Source organism: Haliaeetus albicilla, chromosome 16, assembly GCF_947461875.1.
Source record: "Haliaeetus albicilla chromosome 16, bHalAlb1.1, whole genome shotgun sequence".
NCBI lineage: Eukaryota > Metazoa > Chordata > Aves > Accipitriformes > Accipitridae > Haliaeetus > Haliaeetus albicilla.
The window spans coordinates 2,477,996-2,502,908 of NC_091498.1; the positions used below are offsets into that span (position 1 = coordinate 2,477,996).

Sequence of the window (24,913 nt, forward strand, 5' to 3'; positions counted from 1 at the left end):
GTCCAGTAACCAACCAGCAGATGCCTATTTTGGAGATGGTAGTAAACAGGGAGGCTGTTGGGTGAATGATAATGCGACCCTCCTGGGGCTCAGACATACCAAAGCATCAGAGCTCATTCTGTCTCTCCCAAGCTTTTGCCCGTAGCTTTCTGTTCAGGGTGCCTTGCATGGCCGGGAGGGCAGGCCAGCTGCTTGGGAAGAGTTTGTGCTGGGTACAGGACCTTCTGGGGTGACCGAGACAGAGGGAGAGCTTTGTGTCACCCAGCACAGCTCTGCTGTCCTCTTTCTTTGCCAGGCTTGTGTCTCAGCCTGCCAGGAAGGAGCAGACTGGGCTGCTACCTTGCTTATCTTCAGTTACACAGAGAGAGAGGGATTTCCTCTGGCTCTTTTAAGAAGAGCTTTCTCTAAACTGCCTAGGTGTAATAGACTCTCATCAACTTAGCAGGAAATAAGCTCTGCTCCACTGCCTGATACGGAGCCGGTCTTTATTGAATGCTCCTGCACAAAGCCTTTGTTCGCAAGGTGTGACTAAGTAGTCAGACCTAAGCTCAGAAGTATACAGTTTTGGATCTTGTGAACTTTAATGATCTATATAAGCTTGCAAAAACTTCTATTACTCTAGGACTTTCCATACTGCTAGGTATTGTAGTGTTGACAGACCTTGAGCTCCGTCCGCAGTGAAGCTGTGCTGCCTGCCCCAGGCTGAGAAGGAGCTGAGGGGTCATCTCATACCTCAAAGGGAGGCAGCAGCGAGACTGGGAGGGAAACACGTGCATTTCTAAAAGGTCAGGCTTGATGCTTCACAGGGCTAAAGGCTAAATTGCTCTGACGCTCAGGGGAAGTGAAAAGTGCTAGCGGATTAGTTTATTTTGCAGCATGTGTTTGACACAGAATTCTATAAAAATGCCGTGTAAGATCAGTGGATGTCTGGACTTATTAAGTAAACATGCATGTGCACAATTATACATCAAACTTGCACTCTGTGTAGAGCACTTGAACTTGCCATTCCCCAGAGCCTTTACCAGCTGGAGTGGCAGATGCTCAGTGCAAAGTAAAAGCCAGTTTTTGTGTGTGTGGCAACTTTAAGGGATACTGAAGGAGGAGAGATGGAGAATGAAGTCATTGCTTGGGTATCTGCTTAAGGACAGAGTCTAAGTACAGCCGATGCTGTAAGGCTGTATTAAATATAAATATATATATTAAATATATATTTTTACTACTCCTCAGTTTCCACTGCCACTTCCTGCAATGACCCAGGAATTCCCCAGAACGGGAGCCGGAGCGGTGACAGCAAAGAGGCAGGTGACTCCATCATCTTCCAGTGTAATCCAGGATACGCTCTGCAAGGGGAGGCCAAAATCACTTGCGTGCAGATTGAGAACAGGTTTTTCTGGCAACCAGACCCTCCCTCCTGCACAGGTATGAACACGCATCCATCCTCCCATTGCACTGGCTTCCCAGCCTGTTTCATTGCAAGACTTCTGCATCTGAAGGGAATGAGTCCTGCCTGGTTTGAAGAGGTGTATGACAAGGTATATATGTCTCAGGTAGCTGTCTCACAGAACTGCTTTTTAGGTTTATCCCCAGAGTGTCTGGGACAATGAGAATCTAGTTCGTGCTGGGAGCTCATAGGACATACTGCAATGGAAGTGATGATATTTAACCTGACAAGTCAAAATTAAAGGCTGCTTTAAAACTCAGGTTAGTGGAGAGGATTGGGGTCATGGGTGAATAATTTCTGCATGAGGAGACAGCAAATTCTGTCATGAGAAAGAACTATCTGACATTTTCTTTGAGCTCATAAAGTACTAAAAGAAACTCGTAAAAGCGATTCTTTTTAATATGTCCAGAACACATAAAAATAGTCATGCTAAGCACATAAGAGCAATAAACATCAAATTTGCTGGCCAATTAAATGCTAGCCACAAATTACCTACCTTTAACCTTCATTCCTGCTTATGCACTGTTATCCCAAGCAAGAAAAATCAATTAATTCTGTTTCTAACATCTGATTTAATGCCAGCCAGGAAACTTCTACAGCATGCACAGGATTTATGCTCCCTGCAGGATGACTTCGTTTCTGAATGACTGTCTTGATGATCTAGTGTGGCACCCTTTCAGCCTGATAGAGACAGTCCTTCTAGTCTTCCCGGAGCTATAAATAAATCATATTGTTGCATGTCATGCCCATCTCGTCATTCTCCTGTTGAGGTTTTCTTTCACACCAGAAGCTGGGCTCTCAGTCCTTTTCAGAGAAATGTAGCCAGAGCTTTAATCTTGGTGTGAGATGAATTCCCATGGGTCGTCTCCAGTTTGACCTGGAGATACTGTGTTGGGTCCTTTTTGAACAGAAGTCCAGCAGTCTTGTTTTAGGAGTCATAAGCTCTGTTCAAAACGTGAAAGCAGTGTCTTGCTCCTTCCCTCTATTCAGTGGCCAAGGATTTGGAGGAATAATCAGTGGCCAGTTAGTATCAGTTTTATAGTAACTGTGTAACAGGGTGCCTAGTTAGAGTTGAATTGGAAAACGGGGTTTAATTTAGGGCTTGGGGTTTATGTTTGTATTTAGCTCTTCAGATATCTTTTCACATCTTCATTGTACAAGTTCTGCAGTCTCTAAACAATGTGGGCTGAACTGGAACCTCAGCTGAAACAACCCTCTGGGGGCTTGGGCTATTTGAAGTCTGTATCCTGGCCCAACTCCAAACAGCTGTGGCTTGGACCAGTTTCTAGTTTAAATCCTTTGGAGACTATGGGTGGGATTTTCAAAGAAATCAGAGGGTGTTGAACAGTCATCTCCCTTAGGCTTTTCAAAAATGAGTCCATATACTTCAGTGTCTTCTGAATTTTCCTGACTTTACACTCTGGAAGAGGAACGCACCCTAAAGGTTAAGTTTAAGGTAAATGGACACAGAACAGATGCTTCTTCCAAGTTATTTGTGTGTGACTTTCAGCTAAACTCTTCACTGCCTGTGCTGTGATTTCCTTGCCTGTTCGAGAGGGATAACAGTTCTCAGTGCCTGCAGTAGCCTGCGACTGGACTTGGCTGAAGAAGTTTCTTTTGGGCCTTGGAGAAGGGTCTCTAGTTTTATGTCTGCTGTGATCTTTATAGAACAGCCCCACTACATTTTACCTGATACCTGGAGATTCTTGTGTATTTGCAGGGTTTTATAAAAGCCCGCAAGATAAATGCAGATGCTCGCTCCTTCATGGAAGATCCTTCCAAGATTTGTTCTGTTATTTCTGTCCCATGCTAGTTCATTTCCCACTTGGTGTTTGCTTTGGGGTAGGGTGGTCGGTGTCAGACACCCAAGTTTAACACAGGCTGTGCTCCCTTCTCTCTCTCACCCCATCCCAAATCTGGGAGGATCAATCTGAGCAGTGGGGGGGAATCTTAGAGCATCGACCCTCGTGAAGAGATTGCAGAAGGGCTGACAGTAATAAATGAATCATGAGTATTTGCCACAGTGGAAATATATGCAGGCATTTTCAGCCTTAAAAAAGTAAGAATTGATTTTTCAATCAGCCTGGCATTTAATGTGTTGGTAACTGTAATAAACACAAACAAGCCATTAGTCCTAGACAACATGTTTTCACTTATTTAGCAACCATCCAGACTTTGACCAGGAGTTGCCTAAATAAATGCAACAGAAAAGCATAAGAGTATCTTTCCCTCCTTCTGGTTGCTCACTTACATATCTTATGAAGATTGTAATAGCATCCATAGCTCTGTTTCTCTGTGTGTGTGTTCTCTGGAGTAACAGACCCCTCATCTCCGTGAGGGCCACTACAAGCTCTTGCAATAAATATCTTAATATTGGACAGCCTTGCCAACTGCCTCTCTGCCCCCTTATCTATCCGTGTCTCTCTCTCTCTTTCGCCTTCTTTCATCTCATCTACTATTTTTAAAGTTTCTCTAAGACAAAGCCTCATCCCTTTGCTTGATTGCCTTCAGCTCCCTGTGGAGGTATCTTGACAGGACCAGCAGGAGTGATCTTGTCCCCGCAGTACCCAGAGCCCTACCCGCCGGGAAAGGAGTGTGACTGGAAGCTGACCGTCTCTCCCGATTATGTCATTGCCCTCGTATTTAACACGTACGTACCCGAGAGCTCTTTGATTCCATTTCTGGGGTTGCCTGTGGGTCCCTTCCTCTCCGAAGGAACGAAACCAAGTCTGGTAGGACTGTCCCGTAGTCCTGGGTGATCTGTTCTCAGACGTTCCCTTAATTTGGGGAAGATAGACATATTTCAACTGCAGCTCCTCTTTGATATACGCATAGCTTTTACAGAACATAACCGCGTAACTGGATGTTAGGAAACCCCTGCAGCAACACTGGCTTAGGGTTTTGTGCTCTTGACTGCATCCCCAGTCCTCAATTCTGTACATGTGGAACAGAGGCAGAAATGTCTGGTACTTAGCTGAGGAGCTGTTTTGGGGCAGAAGCAGTCTTTCAGCGATGTGGTTGTTACAGCTCATCGAGACCACAGTCTGTTGCTCTCCAGCAGCTGCTGTAGCACGCTCATATTTCAAGCACTCTTCCTTTGGTTTTGCAGCTTCAGTTTGGAGCCTGGCTATGATTTCCTTCATATCTACGATGGACCCGATTCACTCAGCCCCCTGATCGGAAGCTTTTATGGTTCCCAGCTACCCGAAAGGATAGAGAGCAGCAGTAACAGCCTCTTCCTTGCTTTCCGAAGCGATGCATCAGTCAGCAACACTGGATTTGTCATTGACTACACAGGTAAGAGCTGTCCGAGGGTGCACCTGGCCCAGCTGACTCAGTAAATACATGGGATTTTACCTGCTATTATTTTCAGGTTAAACCACCTAGCTGAACCAAATGGGAGAAGCTCTAGACACTGTGGAAACCTTTCTTCACGCAGTAATCTTGCTGTCTGTTTTGCTACTACCAAAGCTGATCAAGAGGCATGGGAGGGAAGAGTGGGAGTTGAAGGGAGGGGATCCTGTGGGCTGGCAGAAGAGCCAGGGTACATAAGGTAGATAAGAGCAGCATAGAAGGACTGCGATGTGGCTGAGGGTCAGTCCCATGTGGCTGCTTCTGTGTGGGGCTTTCATTAACAGAGAAGAAAGGATTTATATCTTTTTTTTTTCTTTAAGGAAAATCAAGGGAGATTCCCAGAAAATATATATTTATGTACAGGCTGTATTCTGTATAATCTTTCTTGCTCCACGCTGAATTTAAATAGTTCTGTATTCTCCTTAGTGAGCAGAACATGCCACTTCATTGCAGATTTGAGCTTTTGGAGTACTAGAGAGTGCTGAACTGTTAACTTGTTATTAGGAATTCTTCGCATTGCCATGGATTTCAGGTTTATTCTTAGTGGCAAGAGCGGCTTTATCCAAGAAAAGGAGGTGCAGACATACGTATCCAATGTGGGATCTCGGTCTGAATTCTTAATACTGTCATTCAAGAGCGTACCAAATGATTGGGTGGCTACATCTAGAGGCAAGGATCACGGAGGTGGATGCTCAGCTCTCTTGAGTCAACAGAGCTGTCCTGAAATCTGTGTATTTTGTTTCACTTAAGATTCTAAAGCATCTGCTTAAAAATTTACTAATAGTTAGTAAAATAAACAGAATAGTTCACAGGTGTCTGTGTTACTGGAGCAGTGGCTTTTTTTTCTTGCTTGCTTGTGGAGGAAGTAAAACATTGTGGTGGCTTCAGCTGCGATGGTGAGAAACAAGGGCAGTAGTTAGAGTTCTCCCTGGGTGCTTTTAGCTTTCTGTTGATGGAGCAAGCTGAGAAGTGACAGACCTGGCACTGCTGTTCTGGGGGAAAAACAGGAAGGCTTTGGCAGATACGTTCCTTGTTTGTGCGTAGGGTAGGTGGAAGAATGGAGTTGTTACAAACTGTAGTAAAAAATACACACTGAAAAGCTGGATCTGATGAGCCGGGATTATGCAGAATGGAGAAAAGGATTAAAAACTGGGGAAAAAAAAAACAGGGCTAGAAAGAAACAATTCTTCAAGCCTGCCCTGGCCTATATGGACTAGTTTGCAGGATGGGGAAAAAAGCACTGACGGCTTCAGATGTACTGGATGCGTGCCACTGTGAAACATGGCTTTGCCTCCGTGGTGTACACTGTGAAACAGGCTGTTGAGTCTTGTTGGCCCAACTGCGTGCTGTGGGAGCAGTAATAGCTTGTGCTGGAGAGCTGACGGGCCGCTGCTGTGTTGTCAGTGCTGCTGCTGCTTTCTCTGTGTGCTTGGGCAGTTCTCTCTTCCTATACCGTGTCTCCGGTCTGTGGTTCCTGCTTTTCAATTTACTTGACCAGAGGTTAAATGATAGTGAAACGGCAATTCCTATTAGTTATGCTGAACAGATGAATTTCCCTCTAGTAAAGTTATGAAATAATAAGACAAAGACAATTAGCACTGCTTAAGATTTAAGAGATTAGAAGTTTTCTGCTTTCGTTAGAATTAATTTTACTAAAAATTAAGTCTTAGGTTTTCTTCTTTTCCACTTTTTTTAGGCAGCCAGAAAGTAGTTAACAAATGAAATCTCATTAAATTAGGGTGGTTGTGCGATGTGTTTTTCTCCTAAACACTCCTACAGTGTTAATCGCGCCTACATACTTCCCACAAAGCCAAACTGCTGGGAGAAAAGAATGAGGCTTTAAGTTTGCTCATTAATTTCCCTGCACTTTAAAAGGAACCTGGGATTCAAGTCTGAGAAGCGGCAGAAAATAGAACTTTGGGGAATCGAAGGAAGAAGAAAAGGAATGCAGGAGGGAGCATGTGTGAAAGAAAATCAAATACCGAGCTGGGCTCCTTGCCAGCGTGGAATCCCAAGTACAGTTCAAAGACACTGTCTTCTCTCAGCCGTCTCATTGTGTTTGGTCAGTGCTGCAGCCCATGTAGGCTTCTGCCCTTATAGCTCCCTAAATATCGTATATCACCTGTGTCAGCTGTATGTGAAATAGTCTTAATTACCAGGGGCTTTGTTAGTCCCCTTTTGGTAATGTTTTGGGGAGAAAAAAGGCAGAGCAGCCATCTGTCAGCCCCTCCTTGAAACCCTGCATCTTCCCTGGGACTGGGACTGTATCGCTAGCCTGCAGCTACAGCGTGTCGGGTGAATTTCAAACAGCCTCAGCACTTCATTTGAAATTGTTTCAGGGGCAATGGCTCTTCAAGAGAAAGTTGTCCTCTGGGGCCAGGAGGAATGGAGAAAACAGAGAGAGAAGAATGAATTTGGCTTTTATTATGCCAGTTTTTGCATAGAGCGTGACAGTGAGAGCGAAGTGGGAATGCAGCAATGCCATAGAAAGGTGTTTGAGGGCAGATCTTCAGCCAGGCAATTTCCCAGCTTAGCTACACAGATACACTACACCAGCAGGATTTCTGATGGATGAACACATATCTTTTGCTTTACACCCATGATGCACTGTCAGCTGTGCAGCAGAATGAAAAATCAAACTCAGGTTACCAGCAAAGAAACTGTAAGTGCACTTTCCCCGCACTCACTTCAATGTACAGAGGTTTGGTTTACTGTCTGCCTAAAACCTTGGATTGATTCAGAGGGTCAGGTGAAACTTAAATGCAATAGTTTGGGATTTCAACTGGGGAGGAATTTATTCTTTGGAGTGACTTAGCAGTGGTGAGTAGATTTTGGGTTCAGGCTGGTTTATGAAAAGGAAGACATGCTCTGCTCAGGTATCCCACTTAAGGTCTGTTGAAGTTATCATAATCCTTAAAAAGGTGCTTGTTTGCAACACCAGCTTAGTTAATGTTGTCATTTCTGTGAAAGCAGTGTGCTGTGTTCGTAGCAGATTCACTTGAGCCCAACAAGTATTAGTCTGCCAAAGCAAAAGGGTAAGTTCCTGATTACAAAATAGGAAAGACAGTTACAAAACAAAAGCTTAAACACAGGGAAGATATCGTTTGCAATATACCTAGAATTTATCTCTCGTTCCAGTTGTTGCTTAAGAATTTTTTTAAAATGTCTCAGCTACAGAAAACTAAGGTTTTTAACTCAGTATCTCTACATGTATTATCTTTTGGACCAAGATAATATTTGTGTGTCTTAGTTATACTTGGGAGATTTCTGGATACAGAGCAACGCTGCATAAGTTTCCAATACTGTTTCCAGTCAATTTAAAAGACCCCTTGGTATGAGGGTCTTCCATTAAGCTGTCATTGCCAGAAGATGCTACCGAAGACTCTTTTAAATTTGGCTGGGGATTAATCTCTGAAGTGAAGATTATTTTTTCTTACTGGGAAACCAACTGAATTTGAATAATCAGTTTGCATTGCAGCATCTTGCAAACCGCAGATTTTATTGAGATACGTTTTATATATTCACATACGCTGATATTTTTAAATGGAGACCACACTTAGTTAGCAACGCAAAGGGCGGGCTGGTCGTTTGGAGAGCTTTTCCCAAATTATTGCCCCCCCTTTGTATTTTGTGAGTGTTGGGGACCTGTTGTCATGAACATGGAAGTGGGTCAAACTCCATCAGCCACTGCCTCCGTCCGAGCAATTTACCCCGATGGGTTGGGGCTGGATGGGACCCAAGGGACGTATTTGGCTCCTCGTGCTTGAGGCAGAGGGTAGTAAGGAGTTTCCAGGTTGGATACTCCAAAGCCGGAGGTTTTCTCATGCTTTTTAGTACTTCCTGGTTCTGTTGTGGGCCAGAAATGAAGAGGCGTGAAATTGAAAGCAAATGAAGCAAAACTGATTACTTTTCACCCTTCCAAAGGAAAGAAGAAAAAAACCCCAACCAAACCCAAACCCCAAGCCTTATTTCAAATCCATTATTATTTCGCCAGAACTGTTTTGCACATCCTGAGCTTATAAACATATATTCAGCATTACTTACGGGTTATTTAAGGTGGAAATACCCCACAGAAACACTATTCTGTAAAATCCCTTGCAAAGCAAGCTGTTTAATAATATCCAGCTGTTAAAACAGTCGGAAACGGGAGATGACGCTTGACCGTAGAACAACTTGCATTTGAAAAACAGGTATGTCCTTTGGGAAAGGTAGTCCGTTTAGCTGGGATGAGTCGGAGCGTTCTGGGCTCCTGGCGAGCTGCTGTGGCAGCAGCCAAGCTGCTCGGGATGCCAAGGCTACACCTGGGCTTTAAGATCCTAATGTAATTTGTCCTGTCTTCAGGATATGATGGCTGGTGTGGAAAACTCTTCTAGACAGTTTCTCTTGGGGTTGTTTTAAGGCTTAGCTCTTACTAAAGGCTTGCACGTGTTCACAGCTATGGAGTTGATGATGCACTTTGTGGACAACTCTCCAGCGAAGCTGTTCTCGAACATGCGGATGAAAGCCTGACCTCCTGGTCTAGGAGCTCATGCAGGCTTTGAGCTTTCCTTGGGAAAGGAGAGGGGAAGCACAGAAAATTCTGCTTTCTGTGGACTAATGAGCCAGTTCTCATGGCATTTTTGTCTTGACTCTTTTCTAAACATTTGGCAGCCTGAATCCATGTTAATTGGGACATCAGGGTGAAGCCCTCGATTTCTGAAGTGGCTGAGTGAAAATAAAATGTTAATTCTAAATGGACAAGCCATGCTGTACTCAATTCATAAGCCTAATAAATGAAAGGCTGGGGAAGCTGTGGCTTTCCCACATCCCTCTGCGAGTCTTTTGCAGTCACCATGCAACCAAATACTTCCTTAAAGGTGAGCTCCTGCCTCCCTTTGTAGCCTAATGCAGAGGATCATTGGGGCAGGTCACTGCAGAGGAGTGTTCAGCTGGAGTTACGCATAGGACTAGTGCGTCAGGATGCGTCGTCCTCGAAGACGAGTGCCGTCCCTGAAGGCGCAGACCCTCAAGGGAACAGAAACAGTCAAGAATGAGGAAAACACAACAAAAGTAGCGGGGCTGTTGCTCAGCAATCAGCCACCACCCTTTTTTCAGCAGTCAACAGAGTGACTTGAGCACCGAATGTCACGATTTTTCAAAGCGGGAGCAGAGGCTGAGATCAAGCACATGGCAAAGGCATCTGACAGCCGGGTGGGAGGCTGAGTGACAGGTTGAAGCCACATCGACTTGCTAGATGAAAGGCAGCGAGACTCTTGAAAATAACGAGAGGCAGAAAGTGGTCAGAAGGAAGGCGTTGGGTGCAGCTTTAGTAGGGAAGGGTCTAAAAGCGAGTATTAGCAGTTCAGAGAAATAAAGGGTTGCGGAGTGAAAAAAGAATTTGGAAAAGTAGACGAAGCATTTACACTTGCAAATGGCTTGTGTGCTACAGCGGACTGGGCCATGCAACTGCACTGCTCATCTTTAGTGCTCCGGCTGACTGATGCCCAGAAGCAATTCTTCACCTCTGTGGGCTGTGACGACCAGTCTGTACGAGAATGTTCCGTTGACTCGCAGTAATGATAAAGGCTCACTTCTCCAGCTACGGCTGATGTCTCACAAGCATAAGGATAAATGAGGAGGGAATGTGTTCATCTGAGCTGACCAGAGCGCCAAGGACTTTGCTTTCCCGTGCTGTGACTGAAACAAGCTTTTCGGTCCTGCTATCTCGCTCATCAGAATCAAGATTTCTCCTTTGTGTCTAGCTGGTGGCTCAGCAGGAGCTACCGTCAGATCACACGCAGGAAATACTGGAGTAAAAATACTTATTGAATTCCTTTGTCTTAGAACCCGAATTTTCTCCATCATGTTCTGAGTATCTGAGCTCTCTTCTGAATGCTGCAATAATTATGCCTCTAGGCACATGTGTGTGTCTTCCCAGGATCAGATAAATTGGAACATCTTGTTATTTGGTTGGGGAACAGGGTTGCTCAAAGGAAAAGTGGCTTGTCCAAAGTTCGTGGAGCAAGACACCACTAACACAGAGGAGAACCCATGATTTAAAGTTTGATGGTACAAGTGTGTGATGGTCTGTGAGGAGCATTGAGGGTTGACCAGTCTGTGGCTCTCAAAATAGGGAGCGGGTGTTTCAGGAAAAACCAGCGGCCTCACTTCTGTGGTTCAGGGCAGCTGTTCCTGGCGGAAATATTTTGCGTCCTTTTGTGCCCCGTTTACCTGGATTGCTAGCTAGTGGTACTGCTCTCGTGTAAAAGAAACCATAGAGCTAATCCTATTTTTCATTGCAAACAAAGAAACAAAAGCAAGATCTAGGGGCTTTACTGTTTTCTGTTTCTCCCTCCACCCCTTCCCCAAATACTAAAAGCCCATGATTTAATGCTTAAACACATTATAATTGTTCACAGACCCACTGCTCTCAGAAAAGCCCTCATCTTTAATGAGCAATTTCCAAATGACAAAAGAGCAGGATTAATCAAAGCCTCTAATTATATTTCATGCAGGAAAAAAAAAAGAAGGAAAAAAAAGAAAAAAGCCCTCAGAAGAAGATGGAAAGCAATACCCAAGTCCTGACAGCTCTGTAGTCTTTACTGGAATTTTCATATGTAAATGGGGTTTTTAACTCTGCAGGGCATAGTGAACAGAGAGAAAAATGTCTTCATTTTGTCTAACTGCTTGTAATCATTTTGCCATAATTGCAGCCATGCTGCACATCTGGAGAGTCTACCAGCTAGCACATGGCACTACGTATTTCCATGGTGAGAGCAGACAGCTCTTAGATACAGGAATGATAGGTGCCAAAGAGATAATGCGAACAGATGTAGCACATCTGAAATATGTTGCATGTTCAATCTGTGTTTATGTGCCCCGGTTTGCAAAGTTTCTCACAGCCTGTCCCCTGTGCAAGAAAGGAGAGCGAACGTAGATAGTTAAATCAAAGCTTTGCCTCATTGATGGGGTTTTGGGTACCAGTAAATACGCGTGTGAACTGAAGCCTTCCTTCTTCCAGTATACTTGTGCTGGAGCTGAGCATCAGAGAAAGGTCTGGACCAGAATCTGACCCATACGATTCCCCAGATTCAGCAGCATGAGAGAATGCTTGAAATCGAAACTCTGCAAATGGTACTAGTCTTTATGATATGCTTAAGTGAGATTCCCAGATGAGACAAGCCAAAAAACGTGCTATTGACCAAAATTTTAGAGTAGCCGTATCAGACCAGTAAAGATCTTGGCAATTCTCTCTTGCAGAAAATCCCCGGGAGTCATGCTTTGACCCTGGATCAATTAAGAATGGCACACGAGTGGGTACGGATCTGAAGCTGGGATCTACAATTACCTACTACTGTGACGGAGGGTATGACATTGAGGGGGTCTCCACACTGACGTGCATAATGGGAGGGGATGGAAAACCTGCCTGGAACAAACCTCGACCTACCTGTACAGGTAAGGCCCAAGAGGAAAAGGTGAGTAGAGAAGGATCTGCCTATTGCCAAATACATCAACAGTTTATCCTAATGAAAAGCTTGACATTACTTTTGCGTAGAGCTGCTTGTAAGGGGACAGATGGTTTTCCTTGGTGTTTCATAATTTTTCAATTTTTTTAACACCCAGAGGTCAGGAAGTGCTGACTTACGTGAGGTTTCTTGAACCTTCTTTTGAGAGAGAAAACTGGACACAACAGATTATCTGCATGACAAATCCTGTGTCCCTAGTGCAGGGCAGCTCTCAGCAAGCCACTTAACCATTTGCTTAACCTGATCCCAGCTAATCAAAGCCTTTAAGCATGTGCTTTCCTGAGCGGGGCTGGAGTTTATTGAGAAAACAGAAGGTATTCTTAGGGGTTCTGTGGTTTGGTTTGGTTTGTTTTCTGGCTTAATGAGAAAACGGTTTAAATGATGGGTTTGCAGTCAGACCTTCTTAATCTGAGAAATGAGTCAAGAGATAGCTGTCAGTGTGTGGTGACTGGAAGAATGAAATTTCTGACTTGGAAAGGCACTGGCGGAGAGGACGCTGTTCCCGCTGGGGCCAGGCTCCTGCCACTGAGAAAAGGGCGAAAAGAGTAGGAGTTCGTTGTGACAGGTCCTCAGCTTTAAGGTCAGGTGCAGAGCAGTGCAAATCACGCATTAGTCTACACCACCATACACGGCATCCCTTAGCCTTGGCATGGTCTTGATAATTAAATGTGAAGCAGGCATGAACTCGGGTTAGGATAAGCCTGATTTTTCTTAATAAGAGCTTGCAGCGAGAGCTGCATTGCCTGAAGCGTAGAATTGATCATGGCTGAGGGCAGCTGACGTTGCACGGCATTACAGCGTAGAGGCAGGGGTGGATCTCGAAGCGGCAAGAAAAAGGTTGGTGTTTCAAGGCAGGCTTTGGTAAGGGTACACTCAGCGATCTCCTCTTGGCTTTCTCTTACAGCACCCTGTGGTGGTCAGTACACAGGCTCGGACGGTGTCGTCCTTTCTCCAAATTATCCCCAGAACTACACCAGTGGACAAGTCTGCTTGTACTTCATCGTTGTGCCGAAGGACTATGGTATCAGTTTTGGATGTTTTTTGAAAATCTGTCCTACTGTCTGTGCAACTGTCTTGTTTGGGGTTTTTTTGTTTGAACAAAGCAGTTGAATAAGTGCATATATTAGCGGAGATAAGGGAGACTGGAAAATAATAAGTGCCACTGTTGGATGCTATTTGTACTTTGTTGTAGTCAGTAAGGATGATGGGAATTTTCTGAATTTCAAAATCTATCAAAAACAAGGGGACAAAACTCACCATCTTGTCATTCCCCTTCCAGTTTCTGCACTATATCCAGTCATGCAGGGTTGAAAAATCAGCAAAAAATAATTCATGGTGATTAATGCTAGCAGCAGACTCGGAGGACCTCTGAGAGTACAAAATGTATTTACTATAAACACATGCTAACTGTGGTGCTAAATACTCTGTCTGCGCAAAGAAGCGCATAAATGTATGGTTTTGTGGATGTGCAGCTATGGTACCTGTGACTAATTTTTATTTTTAAATAACATGTAAATTAAATTTTAAAACTAGATCCGAACAAAAGCCAGATCCATTTAAATGGACCATCATTCTTTTTATAGACTCCAGTGTTGCTTAATTTTGGTCAGAGCTTGAATACAAGCATGATCAACATTCTAGAAACCTTTGAGGCAGCTAGCTGGATATTAGTATTGGTTAACATATTTTCTTGTTTGAAGGGAATTTAAAGTTCTTAGAGTACTTGCACTGACAGCTCTGGCAGGTGAAGGTCTCTAAATTCTGTTATTTGATACTGCTTCTCAGTGCATTGTATTGATCTAGTCAGTCCCTATGGTCTTTTCAGTTGTTTGTGATTTTCTTTGCTAAGATAGCAAGGTGTGAAATAAGGATACCGTGTTCAGACATCGGTTATAAGCTCCTTTCACTCAAATTGCCCTTCTGCCTGTGTGCATCTAGGTTCCATCTGAGTTCCTGGATCTATCTGATGAAATACTGCAGTGCTCTCTTACACCTCTTAACCTGTTTTGCTATAGTAAAACTGATCTTGATATTGTCTTAGGAAACACCATAACTAGAGGGCTAGACAGTCTTGATCTGCAAGTCTGACTTTTGCCTACCATAGGATGACAGCTAAATTAGTTTCTCTTCTCCACCTGCTACCTTTCAATAGCTTCATTAAAAACAAGCAGGAAAACCATTAGTGGTGAATGTGACACACTTCCCATCTCCTTCACTTCTCGCATTCTGCGTACAGCAGGCATCAGGGTGTGCTATTGTCACTTTTTCAGCGTTCCCACCATCAAAGCTGTGCTGTAAACCCAAATGTGCAGGAAACAAATGTCGTAGCTTGGTTCATGATGAATTTCACAGAAAGAGACCTCTCAGCTTGTGAAACTGCAACTGGGCACTTACAACTTGAAAATGCAAAGCTAGGAGAGGAGACAAAGGGGAGGAAAAAAAAAAAAAATCTAAGTGGAGTCTTAGTCTTTGATCTAAATCAAAGTGCAGATTTGGGAGCAAAAAACCTGTTGTTATATTCTGAAAAATAAAGATAAATAACTGAAGTGTCTTTGCTTTAGCTAAAAAAAATGGTCTGACCCTCTCATTATTGTTTTCTCCCATTTACAAGCTCTGCCTGTTCCTAGGTGCATTTGCAGTGTGTGCAGTAAAACCCAGAGCACTGCACGGCTCCCTCGTTAGCAGTCTCTGTAGACGGGCTTAGGACTGACTGTTAATAAAACGATGCGTGTCCTCTCTCCCTAGCAGTCATCCTCCCTGACCAGAGAGGTTCAATCTAGAAATTAAGTTCTTCGGGACAGGGATAGTTATTTTGTTCAGGTTTTGTACAATGCCTAACCCAATGGGAGCCTGCTTCATGACAGTGGTTCAATACAACCAATAAATAATAATTATCAGTTGGTGAAATTATATACCTTGTGTTATGTAGGCAGGCAAATGGGATGATTCATAGAAGAATCCCTTTTGGCCTATGAATCAGTGTTAAAGCGTACTGGCAAGTGAACACGGGGGAGGCTGGTTGCTGCTTCTGTTATGCCTACTTTGTGGATAAATAAAGGGCTCCCATCTTCCAGGGCTGTCAGTCAGGCCCGTTTTATCTTTGGCAAGCTCCTGAAATAAAAGCAGCTGAAAAGCCTCAGCTTGCCTGCCCCGACTGGTTCTCTCTCTCTTCGCAGTGGTCTTTGGGCAGTTCGCCTTCTTCCAGACCGCGCTCAACGACATCATCGAAGTCCACGATGGCCCCAACCAGCACTCCCGGCTCCTCAGCTCCCTCTCGGGCTCTCATACAGGTGGGGAACGTCTCCCTGTTGCTGCTGGGAGAAGCAAGCGACAAATACAGCCTGCCATTTAACACCTTGCTGTGTGCAACCCATTTGTGTAGCTAATGCTGTAATCTCCGTCTCTCCTGGTTTTTCTCTTTCTCTTCATCTAGGTGAATCATTACCGTTAGCTACCACCAACCAGATTCTCATCAAATTTAGTTCCAAGGGTCAATCTACAGCCAAAGGTTTTCATTTTGTCTACCAAGGTGAGTACACTTGTGTTCTGGAGATGTCCTCAGGTTGATCCCAAGATAATAGTCAAAAATACAGTCGTCGTCTTGAAGTGTCCTGAACTGCTTTTGGCGTCTGTGGGGCCTTGCACGCTTTCTGTCTGAACAGAAAATATCACAGGAGGTTAAGATTATTTTGGTAGCACTGAACTTGCAAGGCTGTCTGGCTTCTGTAGGTACTCCGTATTCAGACCTTCCATTTTCACTCAGCCTCAACCCTCGCACGTCCCAGGATTAGTATCAGAAGTATCTCATTGAATCATGCCCTGACTACACAGTGAGTTCTTGAGATATATACCCAAGCAATTTTTTCCCACTGGCGTTTTAGCACATTTCTCAGTGTAAGCAGCTGAACGCTTGTCTAGCAGCTCTGTAAAATCCTTCCTCTCTGCGTGTCATAGGCTTAGGTCTCTTGCTGTCAAACTTTTGCCCCTTGATCCTTTCAGTAACAGCTTGCATTGCATGGGGTGAGTCCCACTTAGAGATTTTGAAGTAGTAAATAGAAAGTGATGTACAGAATAGTGGGAAAACAGAAGGGCTTTCTCACCCACATGCTTTGTATAGTTATCTGCGGTTCAGCCAAGCTTTTACATGCACATTACTGTAAAGCAGGGACAGACAGCAGGGGCAACCTGTGCCTTCTCTGGGGACGAAGGGAAGCACGGTTTGGATTTTATAGTATCCAGAGATCCGTTCTCTTGAATTTCTGCCTAATTATTGTAAACCAACTGTAGTTCTGATAGTAATCTTTAGACATTTCAGCAAAGCAAAGGTTTTGATGAAATCAGTAAAGATTACCTCCTCCCTCCTGCATGCTAATTATGGGCTGCACACTCTTCAGTGATTACTGCATGGAAAGCAAGAGTAAAAGGAGGAGCCAGCCCTGGCTTTGCAGGTCTGCCTGGCCAGGCTCGAATGGCGTTTACTCTCATTTTCACATAAACGGGAGTTCTCTCTCCCAAAGCCTCCCCTATCCAGTGATGCACGTGCATGGCAAGTTCCCCTGCGGTGAAGGAGTTGGGAGCCTGAAGCAGCGTGTTGAAAGCAGCCTGAACTGGAGAGCAGAGCTGCAGGGGCGAGCACACAGGCTGAGCTGGGGATATCTGAGCAGGGGTACAGGTCCATGAGTATTTTGGCTATCTTGGATTTGCCCAAAACAGTGCCTGATCATAAGTAGCTCCTTTCTGCCTCTCTATTCCCCTCCCCAGACCACCGACACACTTCAGCTTCTTACTGATCATCTTGCATGATGCCTTTGGCAGTAGGTTTGACATTCATCGCTCTGAATCAAATTAAAATCAAACAATATAGCTAATGTGCTCATCATCTCAACATTTTTCTTCCCCTCCCAGCAACTTGGGCATTAAACACTAATAAATTGTAAAGTAACTCAGAGAAAAATATTAATTGATTTCTTCCTCAGCAATAGCCATTTCTTTGACTCGTTTTTTCCCCTCACTTATCTGTCAGACTCTCTTTGACTCGTTTCCAGCATTGAACAGGAATGCAGGCAATTTCAGCAGTTGGGGCTATGCGGCATCACAACTTAAATTCCCCTTTTCTTTCTTTTACCTTTCTCACCGTGAAGAAGATTGTTTGAAATTGCTGTCCTTTATAGTAATGAGGCCAAGTGAGCTGAGAAACCTAAAAGGTTTTCTGCTGAGGCTCTAGCATTATATGGCGAACCAACTTTTTGGAAAGTCATTGCTGAATGCCTTGGTTTTCCTATTTAGAAATGACTTTTCTGATGCGGTGGTAAGTTTTCTGAAGGCAAACAGTCTCATCTTAGAAAGCATGCATGGTTCTGTAATGTCCTCACTGCTTTTATTCCAAGTGTCACTTGAATTGACAGAAGTTTGAGTGAAATGTTTTTTCTTTTTCTTCTCAGTGGGTTCGGCCTCTCTTTGGGTTTAGGTATAATCAGATTCCTGCGTTGGTTTTAGCGGCTCTTTAATTTGGCACTTAATATTTCCAAAACGTTTGCTCTAATAATTTTTCGGTTTGTTTTCTTTTTGCTTTGCAATTGCGCGCTCTCCCGCTGGTTTCTCCTGTCTGCGATGCAAGCGGTTCCTCGAACCAGTGCCACCCAGTGCAGCTCGGTCCCGGAGCCTCGCTACGGCCGGCGGCTGGGCAGCGATTTTGCGGTTGGGGCGGTGGTGCGGTTCGAGTGCAGCGCTGGATATGTGCTCCAGGGCTCCCGGAGCATCGAGTGCCTGACCATGCCTGGGGCACTGGCTCAGTGGAACATTTCGGTACCCACCTGTGTGGGTAGGTATCTTTGGGCTTGGGGGAAGAAAAGACAGAACAGTTCAAAAGTTTGTGCTAGAAGAATAAATTACATCCTTTGGGATGGTTTAAAACAAACAAAAAAACCCCCAAACCAGACAAATAAAAAAAAAATAATTTTTTTTCATACCTCTTAGATACAAAAGCCAGAGCTGCCTATGAGCAAAGGCGGTTCACCCCAAATGTCCGGGAAGGGACCTTTTGGATTCAATACTCGTGAGATCTGGGACAGCACCTACAATAAATTAGATCTGAAAGCTGCTTTCACCTTCTTTGGAGGAGAGCAGTTCCTAAAGAACCAGTCTCGTGGGCTGATATACCCAGTGTTCCCCACACCTAAGGTCCGTGCGCTGCTTGTATTAGAGGTTATAGGAGAGAGTTCCTGAAAAAAGGATTATTAATACAAATCTTATTCTTAAATCGTGAGCCAATTCTGCTTGCTTTTTTGTTTAAAGAGAATGTTTTTAGTATAAAGCCAAGTCCTTCCACTTTCAAACAGTACTTTGCTTATTTCAGTGCCATGTGGTGGAAATTTGACTGAACGCAAAGGAACCATCCTGTCCCCTGGCTTCCCTGAGCCGTACCTGAATAGCCTCAACTGCGTGTGGAAGATAACAGTCCCTGAAGGAGCGGGGATACAGGTACAGTGTTAGCAGCCGTTGCTGCAGCACGGTCTGGAGAGGAGAACGCACGGTATCTGGTGCGCTTACAGAGCCCACGTGTTAGGAAGTTGCTGCTCCTCACAGGAAAGAGATCGGTTGAATGTAATTCTCTGGAATCAGACATTTATTTACGCTGTGACTATCAGAAGCGGGTAGTGTTTCAATGGTTTTTTGCCTCTTGGAGGCGCGCTCTGTGGGAAATCCACTGGAGCCGTGTGGCTGTTCTGGTGTAACAAAATAATAGTGGTACTTTGGGCGTATATCTTTATACTGCTTAATTATGCAATGTTGAAAGCAACGTAAGCTACACCAAGGAAGAGTTGCTTGCTCGGAGTGCCTGCGTGGATTTGTTATGCCAGCAGAGTTGTAGCACTATGATTATACAATTACAGCTTTGCTGTTCATTGTCTCCAGGTAAATGAGCTCTCTCTTCAGGTCTTTTTGTGGTCCTTATCATTCCTCTGCAGAAATAGTCCTGCAAGCTAGAGGATATTGTGAATTAAGCCCAGTATCGGAGACCAAGCCTTAGATAAAGTTCCCATTCAGCACATACATGCCTCGTCCTCACAGAAGGAATCTCACCGTGTGTTACGCTGACGTCACTTGATGCACAGGAGATGGATTCTTTAACAGGTTCATTCATTCCACAGGCCTCATTATCAGAGGGTTTCTTTCTTCTTCTTTACAGCACTCTGTCTGTGAGGGTTTTGCTCATTAAGTGCTTTTATTCCTCTATCGTGTATTTGGCTAATAGGCTTGTAGGTGGGTTCCTCCCTCTCTGCAGCACTCGCAGGTGTTGGCGCACAGCAGTTGTGTTTCTCTCAACAGTTTTATTGAAACGCCAGCTTTGCTTTGCTGGATTACAGTTGTTCTCTCCCAGCGGGGGATTCTTACCTTGTGCCACCATCGTAACTCAAACAGAAACCTCGAACCTGGGTCTGGGATGGACAGAGCTGGTGGGAGCAGAACCAGGGGCATCACAGTGAAAACAGCACAACCATGGAGTAAAATTTTGTGCCCTCTGCCAGGCTTGTGCTGCATCCAGTCCAGCAAATTCCGCTCTCCTCTTTGTTTTTGAAGCCATTTAAAATAGTGTTTTCAAAAGCTTCAGAGCTCACCGTTGTTTCCTTCCCATTCATCTGGAATTTTAGCTGTGCTCAAAACCCCCAAATGGCAGGAGGATCCATTTAGCTCAGCCAAACGTCTGAACAGTTGAGGCAGCTTGCAAGTTGCTTGGGACTCCTGGGATCAGGAGGTGATAATTCACTTAATTTTTAAAGCGATGTAAATAGATGTCTGTATTCTGCACTGCCGTGTTCTGAATGCAAACCTTCGCTGCCACTTCTCAGCCCGCAGAGCTGTTTTTGCACGTCTGCTAAGCTTAGAGGAAAGCGAGTATTACAGCGAGCTGTTAAAAGAATGTCTTTATTCATAAGTACTTGTTTCTCACCTCTTTGGTTGTGCAAAGTCAGCTCTCACGTAAAACTGGAAAACGTAATGGCAAAGTGTTTTAAAGGTTTGTGGTTTTTTGTTTACCCCTTTCCTGCTGGATGTGACTTCTTGCAAGGGAAATAGGTATCTAAGGGTCTAACACAGAACGCAAGCAAACGAAAAAGTGTGTCCTGTGGCTGAGCTCTAACGCCGCCAAGCCCGAAGTTCAGTTTCTAGGTCTAGAAGTTTTTGGTGAAGGGCAGGACCGTGGTGCTTTCTCTGGTGCTCGGTGAGAGTCCCTGCGGACCCCCACCCGTGTTGGGGTCCCCGCTTCCAGCTGGGCTGTGCTGTGCGGAGGACACCGCGCCGTCGGTGTGCCGAAACACCCGCCGTCCCTCGGCTCTGCCCTTGGGCGCCGGCCAGTCGCGGGATGCCATCATCCTTTGACGTCAAACCAGATGACATCGGCGTGTGACGCCGAGACTTCCGCTGGAAGTCTCCGGTGGGGGGAAAAGGCATGGCGAAAGGTATCGGCCCCCAGGAAGGAGAACGGCCGCAGGGAAGCCCTGTGCAGGAGCTGGCGGTTGGGGGCAGCCCAGAGGCGGGGTGATGGCCACGCGGCTGGAGCCGCCGGGCTCCCGCGCAGCAGCTCTGGAACCTGCCCCGCTCGCATCGGCTCCGCTTCCCCCGTCACCCCCTCTTGTGCGCGAGATGTTCTCAGTTATTAGATACTAATTTAAGCGTCGGTTTACCCTCATTTTGTACAACAATTAAAGGTTAAACAACTGTAAATCAGAGGAGGAGGTGAAATTAAAGCTTTCTTGGTAGTGGCGAGTCACTAGCAGGATTTTTATGTAATCAGTGTACGAGCTAGCACTTCTGCTATGAATTATTCATTCCTGTAGCAAACCTTCCTGAGTGAATTAATTTATATACATGGCAGTAAATAGATGCAGATCCCTTGTGAATCCACATGTCAGACTAGAATTAGGACCTTAAAAATGTTTATTCCGTTAAGTTGGGGGGGAGGAGAATAAATAATTTAGAAAATATAAGAGCAAACAAAATGCACATTCTCAATCCACGTTCTCTTTCAATAATGTAAATCACAATAGGGGTGTAATTATGCAGGCTGAAAGGTATTGACTTGGTCAGTGTGATCAGTAATGGCTCTGCAGGGGTCACTGCAATTTCTGCTAAATGAACTCCACTTATTTTTTGGGAAAAAAAAAAAACCCCACAACTTTGCAGGAACTTTATAGCCTGCTTTATTATTCAGAATAAATCAAGGAGGAAAAAGGTTAAAATGGCAGAAATAATGAGGTTTGATTTTTTTTTTTTTTCCCCCTCCCCCTAATGTGTATGTTTTATTTGTGTTTAGCAGGGCAAAGGCAAGCGAGATATTTGGAGTGGATGAGTAAATACAGAAGAACACTGCAGGAAAAAAGGGAGGGGGTTTCACAGAATTACTAGAGGGAAGAGTGAGCGAGTGTGTGTGCATGTGTGTGCGTGCGCGTGTGCGTGCAGTGAAGATTTGCAGGGCATTGAAATCTCTTCACAGTGTTCAGTCCAGTGAACGTGTCCTGCTGAGCTCTGCGCTTAAGGGAGTAATTCTATTGAATTCAACAGGCCGACTGCAGATCAGAAGCATTAGGCTTGGTAGGAAATCTTCGTCCAAAGAGACCTCAAAGAATTGAGGCTCTGCAGTAAGCAGATGTCTGAAGGCTGGAAGTAAAGGGAAATCTACCTGCCCGAATTACCAAAGTTCCAGCATTCTCCCCAAACCCACGGGCAGCGGCGCTGAACAACTGCGGCTTCTGCCGCACGCCAAGAAATGAAGCCTTTTGTTTGGTGCCAAGTTGTACGAGCCATTTATGTTCCTGATTTGTCTTTAAGGATCCTTTTTTAGGTTGTTGGCCTAGAAGTTTAATTTGAGGTACCGCGTGTTTGAAAATTTCATCTAGAGCTTAGAAATTGAAGTTGGTTTTCTCCAAATAGTGCTGGCTTTCTCCCAGGTTTGCTGTCTCAGGCTGTTCACCAAACTTAACCTACAGCACGGCTTATTTTTCTGAATGGGACACTGAATACTTTAAACGCCCAAGATTTAGGAATAAAGGCAGAATCAATTGTAATGGTAATCAAGGAAAACAAATCTGTGCAATTACCTGTAGATATTTGCTCAAGTATAAGAGCTGCTTTTCAGTGTAAATGCAGATTTATCAGATCGCATGATGTTACTCGTTTGAGGACTGCATTGATGTTCTAACTCATGGAGTCAAGTGACTTCCTTAAGCCTTCAAACCTTATGGGGCATGGCAGAGAAAGGTGGGAAATTCGAAAATGCAACTTGAGTGATTTGACTAAAAGCTGAGAAACAAGGCAGTTGCAGAAACTTCATTGGATTAAAAAGACCTTGTGGTTTAATGTGGGTTTCTTTGTTTTCATTTCAGCTCTTGGGTTACTAGTGGTTGCTTTCATTTGAAAGGGTTGCAGAAGTCTTCAGGGATTTCTCAAGACAGGAAAAAAAGGCTCAGATTCTCAGCTGCTGCAAATTAGCTGTGAAATTACAGGAGCTCTCCCTTTGTAGCAGTGGAAGACAGCACCCCTGATACGGAAATTTGGTGTGGAGTTTGTTGGAAAATAGCTGTATAACCCAAACGGTTGTAGTCAAAGCAATAGGTTTCCAAGTTTTGCCAGTGTATTAGCACAGATAAATAGCAGTGCTGACTTAAAGCCCCAGAGTGTGTTGCTAACTTTATTAGCGTCCCTTTTATTGATACTATTTTGGTTTATTAGCATGATTGCAGGAGTTGTACTGTTACTTTTTTCTTTTTTCTTCAGATCCAGGTGATCAGTTTTGTTACTGAGCAGAACTGGGATTCCCTGGAAGTGTTTGATGGAGGAGATAACACAGCCACCATGCTGGGAAGTTTCTCTGGTACGTGTTCAGCATCACGTTCAGTGAAGCCCGTCGGTGCATGCTTAATTCCTATTCACATCAGCTGGACTTCAGCACGTACATAAAATTAAGCATATGCTTAAGTGCTTCAAAAACTGAGAATAGATTTAAGCATGTGCTTAATGGAAATCATATGCTTTGTTGAATTGGGAATTTGATTACCGTCTTCCTGCAGAAATGTGGATAGAGAGCCTTAAACACAAAACCAGGGGGTTAGGTTTGGGGTTTTTCTGCAAAAACCCATGAGCACTTCCACAGCCTGGAAGCGAGGGTTCCCGCAGCGCTGCTGGGTTGTGTGGGGTTAGCTCAGGCCGCTGTACTTGGCGAGTTAACCCAGCCTGGCCGATTTGCACCAAACTGGATGAAGGGCTGCAAAACAACCTTTCTTTTGCTCAGCAGTGGGGACCGTGGGTTTTAGCAGAGCAGGGAGTAGCAAGCAGCCCAAGACCATTGTAAAGCTTTCAAATAGCAGAGCCACTTGCAAACCAGTGGCACCGATTCTTGCTTATTTAATGAACAAATGTGCTCAAAGTGCTCTGAGGTTGGTAAGGAGAAGGGTCATGCATAAAGCCCAGCAGACTCTGCTCCCAGTGCTGCATTTGGGATAGAACCGCCTTGACCTGGTGCTGCAACAGCTTCTAGGGAATGAGGCAGGAGAAGGAATCCGGACCTTGCAGGGGACCCGCGCTCCACCCACGCTGTTTCTCATCACCAGTTCCCTTTTCAATACTGCTAGTCTGTCTGGTCTGTAAGTGGTAAAACTTCACATGATAAAATTCACCAGTAGACTTTGAAAAGGCCATTGCCGAGAAGCCTTGGGTATTTCTCAGTTGGCCTCATTAGAACCTGATCAAAACCAAGAGAGCTTGTTAAGTTAAAGGACTTTCTGTTCTCAGCCTCTCCTGCAGCTAGTCTCTGAGGACACGGAGGAGGAAAAAAGAATCCTTCCTCTTCAGTATCTTTGTGCATCTCTTGTTTTCCTAGGAACTACAGTGCCTGCGCTGCTGAACAGCACTTCAAACCAGCTCTATCTGCATTTCTATTCGGATATCAGCGTCTCTGCTGCCGGCTTTCACCTGGAATACAAAAGTAAGAGCAATTCAGCCTTGATCTCGCAGTTCCTCTGAGCGATGGGGAAATGGTTACGGAGCCGTTGCCTTGTAGAAGTAGAAGCTGCTTAGTGGAGAAGGGCTGGGCTTTAAGGCCCATGCTTATGTGGTTCCTTGCTTTCAAGCTGCAGAGAGGGATTGAACATTAAATGGAGAACAGATGCAGCAGAGGAGATGCAGGGTCATGGCATGCCCCTCGTTTTGCTGCTGATGCACTTTGTAGCACCTGTTTGGTTTCTGTGTTGTAGCGCAGGAGGAGTTGTGGAGGCCAGAGTATTAAAAATTCATGGAGAGTTGGCCTGTTCCACACAGTGCTGTAATCTTTGCTCGGGAAGTGCCTAAAATGATGCTTGTCAGAGGTTGCCTGCTCTTTGCATTCAGTATTGGTCATTGCTGGAAACAGCATGCAGGGCTAGAGAGATCTTCATATGATAATTCTGGTTGGAAGGGACCTCGGAGGTCATCTCATCGAACCTCCTGCCGAAAGCAGGGTCGGATGTGAGATAAAACTAGATTACTCACTTTACACGTCTTCATGCAGTCTGTGCTTGGAAAAACTCTGGACAGCCCCTCGTCACAGGATGAGTGCTGCAGCCCCCGGCTGTCCTGGTGC

At 44.8% G+C, this 24,913-nt stretch overlaps 1 protein-coding gene across 1 annotated transcript in view; it reads left to right on the plus strand.

The window, feature by feature from the left end:
• The window catches only part of CSMD2 (CUB and Sushi multiple domains 2), a 311,633-nt gene that overhangs the window by 220,996 nt on the left and 65,724 nt on the right, over window positions 1–24,913 (plus strand). The window contains exons 27-37 of the mRNA XM_069802931.1: window positions 1,228–1,419; window positions 3,953–4,091; window positions 4,551–4,738; window positions 12,035–12,229; window positions 13,205–13,321; window positions 15,477–15,590; window positions 15,734–15,829; window positions 17,918–18,121; window positions 18,656–18,780; window positions 23,074–23,170; window positions 24,176–24,280. Of these exons, the coding sequence (XP_069659032.1) occupies window positions 1,228–1,419; window positions 3,953–4,091; window positions 4,551–4,738; window positions 12,035–12,229; window positions 13,205–13,321; window positions 15,477–15,590; window positions 15,734–15,829; window positions 17,918–18,121; window positions 18,656–18,780; window positions 23,074–23,170; window positions 24,176–24,280 (1,572 nt within the window). The remainder of the gene's footprint in view (window positions 1–1,227; window positions 1,420–3,952; window positions 4,092–4,550; window positions 4,739–12,034; window positions 12,230–13,204; window positions 13,322–15,476; window positions 15,591–15,733; window positions 15,830–17,917; window positions 18,122–18,655; window positions 18,781–23,073; window positions 23,171–24,175; window positions 24,281–24,913) is intronic.